The sequence below is a fragment of the Nymphalis io genome, chromosome 2 (genome assembly GCF_905147045.1).
Source record: "Nymphalis io chromosome 2, ilAglIoxx1.1, whole genome shotgun sequence".
NCBI lineage: Eukaryota > Metazoa > Arthropoda > Insecta > Lepidoptera > Nymphalidae > Nymphalis > Nymphalis io.
In genome coordinates this window covers 10859495-10874599 of record NC_065889.1, presented here as the reverse complement: position 1 = coordinate 10874599, position 15105 = coordinate 10859495, and the positions used below count along the sequence as shown (strand labels likewise).

Genomic DNA, 15105 nt, shown 5'->3' with positions numbered 1-15105 from the left:
TTTTCTACTCTTAAACGAGAGAGCGTCTCCATTTGCCCAGTGGAACATAAAATATGAATTTACTACTGTAGAGATATAATAAAATTTATATTGCAATTAATTGACAATAACAATTAAAGGATTTCACAAGTTAGGTGTGAAACACAAAACTAGTACAATCTAGCACTTTATTTAATACTTTAATACCATTACACATAACATATAAAATGGTAGCTCATGCGCCATTTTTATACATGTGACCACTTCCAATCCTATTTATATACTTTCCCAATGATCAAATAAATTATTTAATTTATTTTTTTGCAGTTTTCGTTTCGTTACCTATCTATGTATATAAGCTTTTTATGAACTTTACCCTCTTACCTGAACACGCAACATAACGCTACGCTGTACCCCCCTCCCTCTTCTTTTGTTTCGGATGTATTTTGTGTATGTCCACTTATATACTTCCCCGTTTATATGTGAGCTGAGTTACATGTATCTTTAATACCAAACTAAACAAATAATGTTTTGAAAACGAATTAACTGTATCATTTCTTTACAGTGTTCCGTAAATCTGATGAAAACAAAAGCATATAAATATAATGTTATAAGCCGAGCCCAGCGGTAAGAACGCGTGAATCTTAACCGATGCTCGTGGGTTCAAACCCGGGCAAGCACCACTGAATTTTCATGTGCTTAATTTGTGTTTATAATTCATCTCGTGCTTGACGGTGAAGGAAAACATCGTGAGGAAACCTGCATGTGTCTAATTTCATTGAAATTCTGTCACATGTGTATTCTACCAACCCGCATTGGAGCAGCTTGGTAGAATAAGCTCCAAACCTTCGCCTCAAAAGGGAGAGGAGGCCTTAGCCCAGCAGTGGGACATTAACAGGCTGTTACTGTACTAGCATTAGCCTTTATGCATCTCACTTCACTCGGTTGGCCTAGTTTTTTGTGCGATTAGTTTCGCCCTTCTCAAAAAAATATAATCATATTATTAACAGGTCCGTTGTAACGCCCCAAAACATAATCCTTTTTAGTATTCACACCTCAACAATACTAAACGAAGGAAAACAACAAATTTCAAGTTTCTATGTATTATTGATATTCTAATTTTTTGAGTACCTTGACTGATAGCTTGCTTGACTATGACTATATAGACTATATGCAGTCTAGCGTTGTCATTTCTTTATATATAATCTTATATATTATATATTTGTAATAATATTTACCGGCTTTATAGCTCAAATACAAATTTGCATTTTCAAAAACATGAGACACCGATTTCGAGGAACAATTTCTTTACAAAATATATTAATAGTCACCTCAACCTCACAAAAATGTTTGTTGCTTTATATTTTTATAATTCTAAGTAATCCATAAATTATTTAACTAAGTATAATAAACATAACAAAGGACACAATAACGGAACAGACAATAAAATAATAAAAGAAAGTAAACAGAAATAGACTTTCATTTTATATACTTAATGACATTTCTAAACAAAGTATCGATAAATGACTTAAATTAACCCTTAAAATTAAATAGACCTTACTATTATTTTAATGAGTTTTTTGTAAATTATATTTTTAATTACTAAATTAACAAAAATGTTTACGATAGATCAACGAGGCAGTCAAACATAAAAGTATTGAAAAATTTACGATTTAGCGTAATAGCGTGTTGCAATTTTAAGGTGTTCCGTAATTTTATCATTTTTATCGACATCAAAAAAGGTCAATTAAGAAGATCAATTTCGGCTGATTTTTTTGTATGCAATGAAATGTGATGTTTCGTTTCTCATTGATTAGGGAAACATTAAGGATCATCTATTCATTCAGGACATCATTTATATTTGATGAAATAATCGTACCCTGGAAGTGCCGAAAGGCTAAAAATTTTCCTTTACAGCGCTTTAATTTATTTAAGCAAAGCGCTTAGCGGACTATACGTACGTTTCAATACACAACATTAATTACTCATTTACTCATTTACTCATCATATATATATATGTATATAAATATTTACGATATTTATTAAGTTTAAGCTGCAGTCGGTATCGGACAAAGCGAGGTATTGCAAATATTTAAATAACGATGTTTTTATAAATTGTCCTTATATACTTTTCTTGAAAGTTAATAATAATAATATTAATTTATATTAATAATTATTAAATCTATACAACTATATAGAATTTAAGTGACTCTCTGTCTGGGAACTGTTACTTTAATATGGATATTTGCGAGTTACCAAAGCCAAATCATTTTATTTTTGTCTGACTGTCTGTCCGAAGTAATCGTCAAAACGGTTAAAACTTACAAATATAATTGACTACATTATAAGGAGTATTCCAAAATACTTTTTAGTATTTATTTCATCAAAATCGGTTAAGTCTAAGTCTATCAAAAGGTATAATAATTTTAGTTCACATTTTTCACTATCTATATAAATAAATAAAAATTGAACTATTTGTCTGTGATTTCAGATTAACCCTTTCAATTATTTTAAATGTTTTACATGTATTATACGAATAGGAATTATTTACCTTGAAATAGCAGATTTTGAAGGATTCTGATTTTGTTACAAACCGAATTCCACGCTGGCTAAGTCACTGGAGATTTATAGCTATTTAAAATAAGCTTACATTTTTTTAATTTAATCTTTTATTAATTTTTTCTAAATGTTTCTGTTCAAAAGTGCTTGTGCTTACTTAAATAAAAATAGAATTCGATTTTTAAAATGACAAGCTGTATCTACACAACTTAACAAAACGATGTCGTAGAACATTAAGCCATGAGAAGAATATAATTTGTGATATAATTACAATTATATAATAACGCATTAATTAAACCGCCAATGAATTATGTTGTAACTAACAAGAGTTAATTACTATAAAGATACTTTACTAGATAGATTTGCGCGGGACGCCCCTGTCCCGATTTTCTATAAACACGTTCTGACTCACGATGACACGATGAGTCTTACCTGCAAATGCCTTATCACACACACTACTATGATTTTTTTATAAATATTATTCATATAAATTTTCAAAAGTCGCAACAATTGATTTTTAATTTGGATATCGTTTATTTAATTTATTTTATTAGCCAAATTAATTTCCTCAATTAAAGAAATGTTCCGTCTTTTGTAAGCTTCCGTCCCGATTAATTATCATAATTGAATTGGCAATACTGTGTAATATGTTAGACCAGTCAACGGGGCTCCAAATTTTATAACAAATTTTAAACCATACGCTAATCAGTCGATATAAAATTAAAAATCACTTATAATTATTAAATTATAATCATGTATTTAAATTTTAGGTTTAAACTGGTGGATGCGGGCAGCGCAAGTTCGGCCAACGTGGAAATCCTTGGGGAGGCCTTTGACCAGTAGTGGACGTCTTTCAGCTGATATAATGATGATATTCTTATTCGTAAATTATTTATTTAAAATTAAGCTTAATAATGATTGAACACATATACATACTCCATACCCTAATATACGTTTTGCCGTGTGGTGACGGCGACGAATATCACCACCCCATCTGATCCCGTGGAGGCCGTAAAAGTCGACCCGAGGGAATATTCACCAGAGAACAGGCAGCAGCGTCTCTCTGAGTACTATGACTAACTTACTGCGATCGCCAACCCGTCTGCCAAGCGTGGCGATTATGGCATATCCCCCCAATGATTCGCAACTAAACCACGGCTCCTAGTCCCCAGCAGCCCTGCTTTTTATCGAGTGGCGACCACGAACCGGAAGACGTAGCGTGGGCAGGCCCTCTACAAGATGGACCGACGACTTAGAACGAGTCGTGGGAAGCCGTTGGATGCGGACAGCGCAAGACCGGCCATCGTGGAAATCTTTGGGGGAGGCCTTTGTCCAGCAGTGGACGTCTTTCGGCTGATATGATGATGATGACCCTAATATATAATAATAAAACTTATAACAATTACAACTTGTGAGTCATATGACTCACAAGCCACTGAAAAACATGAAATATATAATCGGATTGACTGCTTCAGTATCAATTCTAAAAAAGTTATATATGGAATTTCTTTTTTAAGCGACTCTTTGTGATTGGTTGATTCCCTGCGATAAAAAGCTCGACGCCCCTAAGCCGCGCCTTCTATTTTTTATGCGTCAATTTTTATAGTTATATAAAATAAAAGTGGCCATGTGGGAACAGTTTGGAATATATATATGACGATTTGATTTTACGTAAATAATATTTTTAGTTTTCTGATTAATACAAACATCAGTAATTTAATTACCTAGCCCTACTATGTAATAAAACAGCTCAGTAATATTATACATCTTATAGCAAATAAACATAAAAGTTTCATTATCGTATTTAGGGGGTTCAATAGGAAAACAATCTCATTTGCCTGCGCGTTCCCGTTTTATTGCCGCATAATAACCGAAACAACAACGAACACTTTATTACAATGACGGCACCACGGGAGTTGCTTATTTTTTTATTATTAATATCGTATAAACAATAACTTAATAACTTGATCCCCTCCCACAGTAGCCGGCCGCGTATTGGTTCGAGGTAAAAATAGGCTGTGGGGCTGAGAAAGGGACGCACATATCGTCGGATATTGCCAACCCGTTCGCACTAGAAAACTCGTCGCGTTCAAATGTAGAATACATTTATCGATGTTCGAGGCATAAAAATTGACAGATTTTTTTCAGTTCATTGTGAGACGCAGTTGAAGTCACACAGCTCTCGGCTGCGGAGACGAAGAGTTGTCTATAAAAAGTATAAAAGCTTTTACGTTCGTGTATTTAAGTTGAAATCACGTAGAAATGAAATCTAGGAATAAAATAAAATTGAGTGAAGTTGAATTATATATATGTTAAAATTATTTTGGTGTTGTGATTACCAACGCTTGCTGATAAATACAGGAAGGTGTGTCGTATTATTTTTTTTTTTTTGTTAAATTTAATTGTAATATTTTTTCTTAATTTATTTCATATTAATTTGTTTTTAGTATTTTTTTCTAATAAACCAAGTTTTTTTTATTAATCTAGGTCATCTGTGAAAAAAGAAATTAATTTTATTGCTGTTTAAATTCCGTAACGTAATCCGTAACAGCCTGTGAATGTCCCACTGCTGGGCTAAAGGCCTCTTCTCCTCTTTTTGAGGAGAAGGTTTGGAGCTTATTCCACCACGCTGCTCCAATGCGGGTTGGTAGAATTCACATGTGGCAGAATTTCAGTGAAATTAGACACATGAAGGTTTCCTCACGATGTTTTCCTTCACCGTAAAGCACGAGATGAATTATAATCACAAATTAAGCACATGAAAATTCAGTGGTGTTTGCCCGGGTTTGAACCCACGATCATCGGTTAAGATTCACGCATTCTTACCACAGGGCCATCTCGGCTTTTTTTTTTAAATTATTTTATTACAAATAGTAAATACTTCTAGTAAAAACAATCTCACACTTAAACCCAAGCTTTCCACATATGAATTAAGGAATTAAATAGCCATAAGTAGCCACGATAAAAGCAAATCAATTATTATCGAAAATAAAACACATAATAATTAGCCTTAATAGCTGTCGGAACCTTTGAGATTACGGCACAAAGTTAAGTATCATTTAATTAAAAACGATTGCAACAACGCAGTAGGTACATACGTGACCTAACGATTCGTAATTTTTTAATAACAATCTGCCGGGCAAGCAAATTTTTTATACGAAGTGTTAAAATTAATTCGCAACTTAAGCACTATAGAAATAAATAAAAACTGAATCATATTTTGTTACATGATCATCATTGTTAGCTAATTTATTTTAGTACATAAATATTTACTGGTGGTAGGACTTTGTGCAAGCTCATCTGGGTAGGTACCACGCACTCATCAGATATCTGATTATCTACCGGAAAACAACAGTACTTGGTATTGTTGTGTTACGGTTTGAACGGTGAGTAAGCCAGTGCACAAGAGACATAACATCTTAGTTTCCAAGGTTGATGGGTCATTGGCGATGTAAACGATGGTTAACATTTCTTACAATACCAATGTCTACGGGCGTTGATAACCACTTACCATCAGGTGGCCCATATGCTCGTTCGCTTACCTATAATATAAAAAAAAAACATAAATGTAGATTTTACACATTATGATTTTTTTTTCATAGGTATGTTAAGCTGCGCGTCGCCCGCCGGCATGTCGCCCGCGCAACACGCGCAAAACTATGGAGCCTTAATACAACCACCTCTTATTGTAAGTAAAATCCATATATTATGCCAATGTGTATTAATTTTTTCTAAATTCAAATCAATCTGTATACGATATGTTGGTAGAAGACATAATTTATATAAATATCTATAAAAAAATATTTTAAAATATTAACATCAAGTACGCCGAACTCATAAATCAATGGTAATTTTCTTAAATCAAATCGAAGTATAATTATGTATCAAGTTGCCTATAAATTATCACGAAAACCGCGTTATATGTCGATTTTAGTCAAACTAAATCGATTGAACCAAATGCGATTTGAAATCTGAAAAGGCTTTCAATCAAATTGAAACAGCAAAATCGATTTAATAAAAGCTTATCTTACTTATCTTTTAAATTTTGTTAATTCTATTTCATATTTAATTTTTATTTCCAAGATTAAATTCCTTTTCATTTATTTAGTAATTTTGTTAGTGAGCCTGATGTTACAAAATATGGTATATCAATATGTTTATTACTTTCTATAGAAATCAGAACCGATGGAAGACGGAAGCTTTGCAAAAGAACAAGCGAGTGGATTCTATTCCGAAGGTTTCCATAGTGCATCACCGTCATCTTCGAGTAAAGATTCCAATGGACATTCACCTCGGAGCGTCGGCAGCACTGGTGAACCATCTCCATATTACGACAACGTGCCTCTGAAAGCCAAATCAAATCTGGGTACGCATTTGGAATCCTATCGCAATGGACTGCCTTATAGCTTACTCACACCTCCTGGTTTTGAAAATAGAAATAATGAAGATTGCGATCCATCACCATACGGTTCATTTTCTCCGCGGTCTCTTGTACCCCCAGCTCACGTATCGACGCCATTGGCACGTGCTGATGCCACTCCACCTAAATCACCACCAAGAACGCCTTCGTCCCCTGACAGAGATCACGAGAGGCGAGCATTCGAACGATTCCATGATTCTGGTTTCGAAGGCATCGGCCAAAATAAAACTGAAGAAGATGATGGTCGAGATGGATCTGGGCTCGATGAAGATTTTGACGATGAACCAGGTCTTCGCGTTCCAGCTGTAAATTCTCATGGAAAAGTTAAAACCTTCAAATGCAAGCAATGTGAATTCGTCGCAGTAACCAAACTTAGTTTTTGGGAACACAGCAAGGAACATATTAAGCCCGAAAAAATGCTATCATGCAGAAAATGTCCTTTTGTAACTGAATATAAGCACCACCTAGAATATCACATGAGGAATCATTTAGGATCCAAACCTTTCCAATGTACTCAATGTTCCTACTCGTGCGTAAACAAATCAATGCTTAACTCGCACTTGAAGTCCCACTCTAATATTTATCAGTATAGATGCGCCGATTGTAACTACGCTACAAAATACTGTCATTCTCTCAAGTTACATCTACGGAAATATAAACATAATCCGGCCATGGTACTAAACATGGATGGAACGCCTAATCCTCTTCCAATAATTGATGTTTACGGTACTCGGCGTGGCCCAAAACAAAAGCCTATTATGAAAATGTTCGACCAGCAACAAATAAACAATAACAGTAAACATCAACCACCGCCGCCAACTCACCCTATCTTTGGAAATCATTTCCCTGTTAATCTACCATATCTGCCGCCGCTGCTACCACATTCGTTCCTCTTTTCACCGAACAAAAATTACGAACCGACGACTTCGCCAAAAATAACTGAATTACCTGTGGAGAAACAGTCGGCACCGTCCCCTCAATCCATATTACATCAGCGTCTGGCTTACAGAGAGGTCCCCGCTGAAACAAATGCAACACCACCGCCAATCAAATCTCCAGCTAGTTTACCTCAAACACCAATAGCACCGCGCAGTGTCTCTCCGCCGGCAACGACTGATGCACTTGATTTAACTAACACTAAAACAAGTGAAGCAGGATCACCACCACCACCCGAACGTCCAGCACCAGTTACACCCACCACGTCATTAAAAAATAGAAGAAAAGGTCGCGCCTTTAAATTACAGCCCGCAGCTTTAAGACTGCAACACGAAGACGATAAGGTGGAAGCAGATGGATCTGATGAAGAATCGGACGGGTCAGCTGAAGCAGTTGTAACCTCTACACCAGCTTCATACACATGTCAATATTGTGACATTACGTTTGGCGATCTTACAATGCACACTATACATATGGGTTTCCACGGATACAACGATCCATTCATGTGTAATAAATGTGGGGAGAGAAGTGCTGATCGCGTGGCATTCTTCATTCATCTCGGCCGCGCCCAACACGAGTAAGTTAATTGAAATTGCAAAGATTTAACCTAGTCACCTCTTTGCGTTTAATCCAACTAGCCTATTTGTTATAGGTAGAGGTCGTAAATAATTAAATTATTGTTAGGTGAAATGTAACATTTTGTAATCAATTTATTTTAAGCCAAAGATTAATTTCGTAGGGGAACAGCTTGTTTTCGTACATACGTATTCCTCGCGCGGTATAAAGATTTTATAATAATAAAATAAGAAATATGTCAAAGTTAGAATGCATAAGTAATAGCTATTACATTCAAACATTACGTTTGAATGTAAATAGTAAAACATTAATATGAAGAATGTAAGTACCTTTTTGTGTGTGTTTAAATGGTAACAAGATTGTGTTAACTTGTTCTTGTAGAGATAAGTATGATTAGCGAAAGACCAATAATTTATTAAGACTGTATCTATTAGTACAAAGCCAATGTTCAAGTCACTAAGAATCATTTAAGTTTTATTATAAAAAATAAATATTAAGATGTACATTTATGAAGCTACGGTGATGTTACCTATTATTCGTTAGTAACGATTGTGTATTTTAACGCTTCTTTTAGGTCAGATTGTATTTATATGGGTAAAATAAAGATTTATAATTTTATTTATTTATTTCGCATAGGTTCTATTATGATTGTGATTAGTGATCATTATTGCCAACGTGCATATTTAGATTGCGGTAAAGGTATTGTTTGATTGTAATGTACGAACAGGTTATTCGAACATTTATTGTAATTTTTATATAAAAAAAAAAAATATATTTTCTTTGTGTGCTGGAAACATATGATAATAAAAAACCAGTTTTATTCTAAGCCGTATTTAATTTTAATGATATTTGAAATATACATTGATGATTGATTTATCAATTTTCGTTACGTTTCAATTGATGATGAATGAAACTTCAATAATTGTCAACGCGTCTGTATAATCCCCGTACCAATTTATTTATTATGAAAGCAAGTACTTTCATAATCATCTGCTCAACACTTTTTTACTTATTTTGTGTCGGTGTATTAATTGGACAGAAAGGATTTTGCCGTACACCAACCCTCCTTGGTAATGCTGTTACTAGTGGGATGGTTCCACTATATGAGCAGTAGTAGTATGTGTTCCATTTATGCTTTAAACAAAATATTCGGCGTCCAGGGATTGTATTGGGGTGATTCGAATTTACATTACTTACAAATCTATAACATAAAACATTATCAAAACGTACTGAAGACTAATTGACCGTGAAGTTTATTAAACTATTGAAAAGATTTGAAAATTCAATAATTTAAAACAATATACATAGATAATACTTAAAAAAAAAGAAAAATTAAAATCAGCTCATTTTTGTTATACCAATAAAAATGCGCAGCTTATAAATAATTGTAACGTTATGTAGACATAATGGCCTTAGTTCCTTGAAATCTTTGTAATACTTTTTTTTTGCTAAAATACGCCTTGAAATTTTGCGATATCAACATATAATACAAATAGATAGATTCAGTTTCCTTCTGTCATTTATTAGGTAAAAAGATAAATGTTTTAATGAATCAATTCCTAAGTATCACACAATATACAGTAATATTGCACAGTAGCGTGTCATGGAGACTTCTAGAAATAATTCAATCTTTTGTCATAGAAGATAATTGTTACCGAGTGTATATTTTTTTAAGAACAATACAATTTTATGTCACCGTTACGGGTAAAAACTGCGTATGAATATTCATGAACTCTTGTCAAATCTCTACTGCTTAAAAATACTTTGAGGATATTTTAAAACACACACGTACGACAAAAATATAGATCCAAAAAGGTATATACAATCAATCAAAACAATATTAGCGTCATTTATTAAATCACACCTTAGTTAATCAAAGCTTAACTTAAAAATATTGTATTAAAATGTAATATAATAAAAAATATCATATTGTATTATATACTATTCTTGTTTTTTTATTTATAGACACTAAGATACTAATGTAGTGGAATTAAAATTTAATTCATTTTTTTGTATCAGATATGTCTGCAAAACTTGTGAACACTATAAAGCTATTTTTGTAAGAACAAACTCAAAACCCACGGCAAAGCACGATCGGAAAATTTTAAAAATGAATGAACTGAAGTAACATTGTTTAATAATTAAGACATTTAAAGGAGACATGTAATGTACTGTAAGTCAGTTTTCAACAATTCACGAGTGAGAATCGTAGTAATTTATATTAATATATATATATATATATATATTAATATAAATATATATATATATATATATTAATATATTATATATATATATATATATATATATATATATATATATATATATATATAATTAATATATATCTATAGAATAGCACTGCAATACCAATGAAATTATTTATACTTACAAAACGCCTATTTGAAATTTCACATAATACAAATATTTTAAAGACAATCACATGATACATTGTTATTAAATATACAAAGACATTTTGCCTAATGCTTGCGAGATTCCTTATATATAATATGTATAATTAAAAGATAAAAACGTTCTGCGTTGCGTTGAGACAAAAACTATTGAGCCACGTGTAAATTTGAACATTTTTCTCAAGGTTAAAGATTTGAATACAAAAATAATTCATGGCTTTTTTATATTTATATTTAAATTTTTAATTTACATTTATACTAATATAAAATTGTTTTAATGTATAGTTTTGATGGGGGCTAATTTGATGCTATTTTTTTAACATAGAAATTATGGTTATTGAAATAATAATAATATCCTGGGACATTTTTCACACACGGTCGTCTGATCCCAAACTAAACTTGTACAAAGCTTGTGCTATGGAAACCAGACAACTGATATGCTACATATACTACTTTTCTTTTTGTAAATACATACTTATATAGATAATTACACCTACGAATCGAAAATACGAAAATCGAACCAACAACCTTCGGCGTAAAAGCAAGTATCTACCAACCACGCCAACCAACTCGTCATTAAAGGAATCGATCTTACTCTCAAGGCGTACAAATAGAGGTATTTATAAAACTTACATATTTCCAATGTTACAATTTTTATCCCTTAAAGGTTAATAACATCCTTATAATAAAACTAAAAATAGTTTATTTGCATAATTATCGTTTGTATGTATGTTTGGTACAAAAAACCAAATAAAAACGTAGTTGTCTATCAACGAATAAACTTAATGTATACCTGCTTTCGTCATAATGAAAAATATTAAGAATTACTAGACCAGTTTCATACGAATGAATACACGTAATTTATTGTCATTTTCTAGAAGTTTCAATAAAAGTGATACATTACCGATGGACCGGTACCTTAACAATTGTCGTCTGACCTAAATCCAACGGATGTTGCAGATTCATGAATAACCAAAAAACTCTTAAAAAGAATTCGGTTTAACTCCACCTAATGTTAGAACAGGAATAGGGAATGGAGTCAACATTAGTTCTATAATTATTAAATAAAAAATACAATATTCATTTTTTAAACCAACTGATATAATCAAAAAAATTATAAGGCTCTTTAACACAATATGGCTTAAGAAAATACCCAGTGTCTTCTATTAAAATGTTCAAGATACTTGATAGCTTCTATTGCGTATATTAACTACACAACTCTATGTTTACTTGTGATATTAAAATGACTCTTCGAGAATTAGTCAATGTGATCTGTAAATGGACTTTGATAAAAAAACAGCTGGTCTAACAATAATGTTCGGATTTAAATACATATGTGTTAAAAATATTCGGAAAGAAGTGTGTAACATATTAGAGAATTGCGTTGCGTTTTGTAGTTACAATTACTTTGTGAGATTTAGTCTCAATTTGACGGTACTAGTAATTAGCATAAAATAAAGAGTACACAAAGCTATATAAATAATATTTCAATAATCCAGTATTTTTATTACGAACTCATATAAAGGACAAATTAAATATTTACAATGTCAACTCTACATATCTGTTCTACATACACCTCAAATAAACCTATGAATCGGTGCCTGAATGGATGAAAAGGTCGCGTTTTTTTCACGGTTCGTGCTGATGCAGGTGTCTTTGTACCACAAAAAATATACCGAGACCTGCTTAGCGCACATTTTTAGCACACAATACAATTGCAACGCTCACTCAAAAAATAGCAACCCACTTAAACATTTATAACTTTAGGAAGGTTTTGAAATATCACTAACCTATTTATTCAATTGCGGGAGAATGTAACTAATGCGTTTATTCTTTGTTTAATTTTATACATTAAATTATTAATATTATAGATCTGTTTTTTTTTTGGATTTGGACGTTAATTCCTCAATCATACTCGAAGTTTGATCAGATTCTACTTAAATTTGGTATAGAAGCGGTATAGGACGTGAAACAACATTAGTTACTTTTTAATTTATATTTAAAATAATATGTATGATAATATTTAATTCTACCTAGCAAAGTGGAAAAGTAACATTTATTTTATTATTAGATTAGTATCATTTAATATTAATAGAAATTAGCTGTTATTAATATTTCATAAAACACCGATTCTAAATATATATTTAATGTACATTAACTATTTTATAAGTTACGCGTAAATTACTTAATTATTTTCGAAGAATAGACAATGATCTTTATTGAGAATTTAATTTCAACTTACGTTAATAAAATACACTAACATCCTTTTTGGTAGTTACATTTCAAACTTATTTTAATTAAAAAAATACATAAAACCTATTTTCTAGAAGACTTCCATACCTACCTGCTTGTTGAGTAAGAAACTACAAACGAAAATATTTTAATCTAAAAACATTGCAAATAATTAATGTGCCATTTAGAAAAATAAAAAACGTGTATATAGAATTTGTATAGACGATAGAAAATAAAATTAAAATTTCAATCATAAATCGTTCATCAAAGGCCGGCGCCTGCGCATTCAAAGATATCTTAAATGCTACTACAAACGACCGATAATTTGTGATTCTTCACACCCTCCCACCATGTATCTATAATAAAACATCAGTTTAAAAAGATTCGATAATTAATCAAATGTTATATCTTTTTATTGAATTCTTTTGTTCAAAAGAAGTCGTTCATCATTATTGAGTTTAACTATACAAATTTTTTAAATAAATCAGATTATTCTGTGTTTACACCGAACTAGGGCTAAGATCGTCAAATTTTCAAAGTCATACCTTTCGTCTCCTTTACTGACGTATTGAAGGAAGGAATGTTTACATATGCACCGTTTTACACGACCGATTTTAATAGTTTTATACTTTAGGAAACTGTGACAATATAAAATATTAAGTACTATTCTAATGTACAGGCTTATCATACATATAATAATTATGTTAAATATAAATCATTTCAATTTCTTTAGAAGTACAATTACATTTATAATATAACAACATAAAATACATAAGAATTGTGTATATTAAAGCTTTAAATATATATATTATATTATATAGCTACTGTACAAATCATGACAATATAGTATATGTATATGGTGACAAGAATGCAAGCAGCATTTCCCCTTTGAAACGCATATCTGATCCTCCCAACGAAAAGTGAACCTGCCTGCTGTCACCATATTTATACGCCACAGAAAGCTTCCATCATAATTATACTACAGATTATAATCTGTAACTGATATTTATGAACACATAATTAATAAACGGACTCTATAAAAATACCGCCATTTTTTCAGACATTCATTTACAATTTAATTTTTTTTTTACAATATTGCTAAAATGAAACCTTCACGGTAAACCGCTTGAACATATGGCTCAATGACCACGTACCCAAACCACTGCTGAATAAAAAGTTAAATTTGAGTAAAAACGCTCTAAGAGGCGGTTCTAGGGCGGCACGCTTCTAAACCTCACATGCGTGTTTTTTTTGTCAAAAGCAGCTGTTGTTTGATGACCACTCATAGAGCACAGTTTATTTTTTCTCAAGAAAACGGACCTTGTTAAATGATACTATGATTGAAGTAGTTTCAAGAAACGTATAAATATAAAATAATTTAACGAAAATTTATTTCACTCTACTAAATACAATGAGGAATTAAGATGTTGCAAAAATGAAAACTTTTTTTAATTTAAGTAGATTCTAGATCGAAATTTACAAATTTAGCATCACACTCTTAATCATAACGGCTTAGGTAGTTTATACGGCTTCTACTCTACTACTAATGTATTTTTATTTATTATTTAATACGTAAAAACTACGTCCATGCTTCTTAAATAAATTTCCGCAACAAAACTCTTTGGAAAGTATCCCAAACCGAAACAACTATATCTAGCCAATTACAATAAAGTTACGATAAAATGCAATATGAACAGTTTTAGCTTTTATATTAGCTGCAATGTTTCATTTTTTTTTTTTTTATAGAATAGGAAGGCGGACGAGCATATGGGCCACCTGATGGTAAGTGGTCACCAACGCTCTTAGACATTGGCATTGTAAGAAATGTCAACCATCGCTTACATATCCAATGCGCCACCAACCTTGGGAACTAAGATTTTATGTCCCTTGTGCCTGTAATTACACTGGCTCACTCACCCTTCAAACCGGAACACAACAATATCAAGTATTGCTGTTTTGCGGTAGAATATCTGATTCATACAATACAACGACAATTTA

General features: G+C 31.9%; 1 protein-coding gene across 1 annotated transcript; it reads left to right on the top strand.

Annotated features, from left to right (window-relative positions):
* Window positions 1–6142: 6142 nt before the first annotated feature.
* Window positions 6143–8614, top strand: LOC126773326 (protein hunchback-like). The gene is made up of 2 exons (XM_050494169.1): window positions 6143–6226; window positions 6712–8614. Exons 1-2 carry the CDS (start codon window positions 6143–6145, stop codon window positions 8473–8475), a joined length of 1848 nt encoding a protein of 615 aa, XP_050350126.1. The 3' UTR covers window positions 8476–8614.
* The last annotated feature ends 6491 nt before the right edge of the window (window positions 8615–15105 follow it).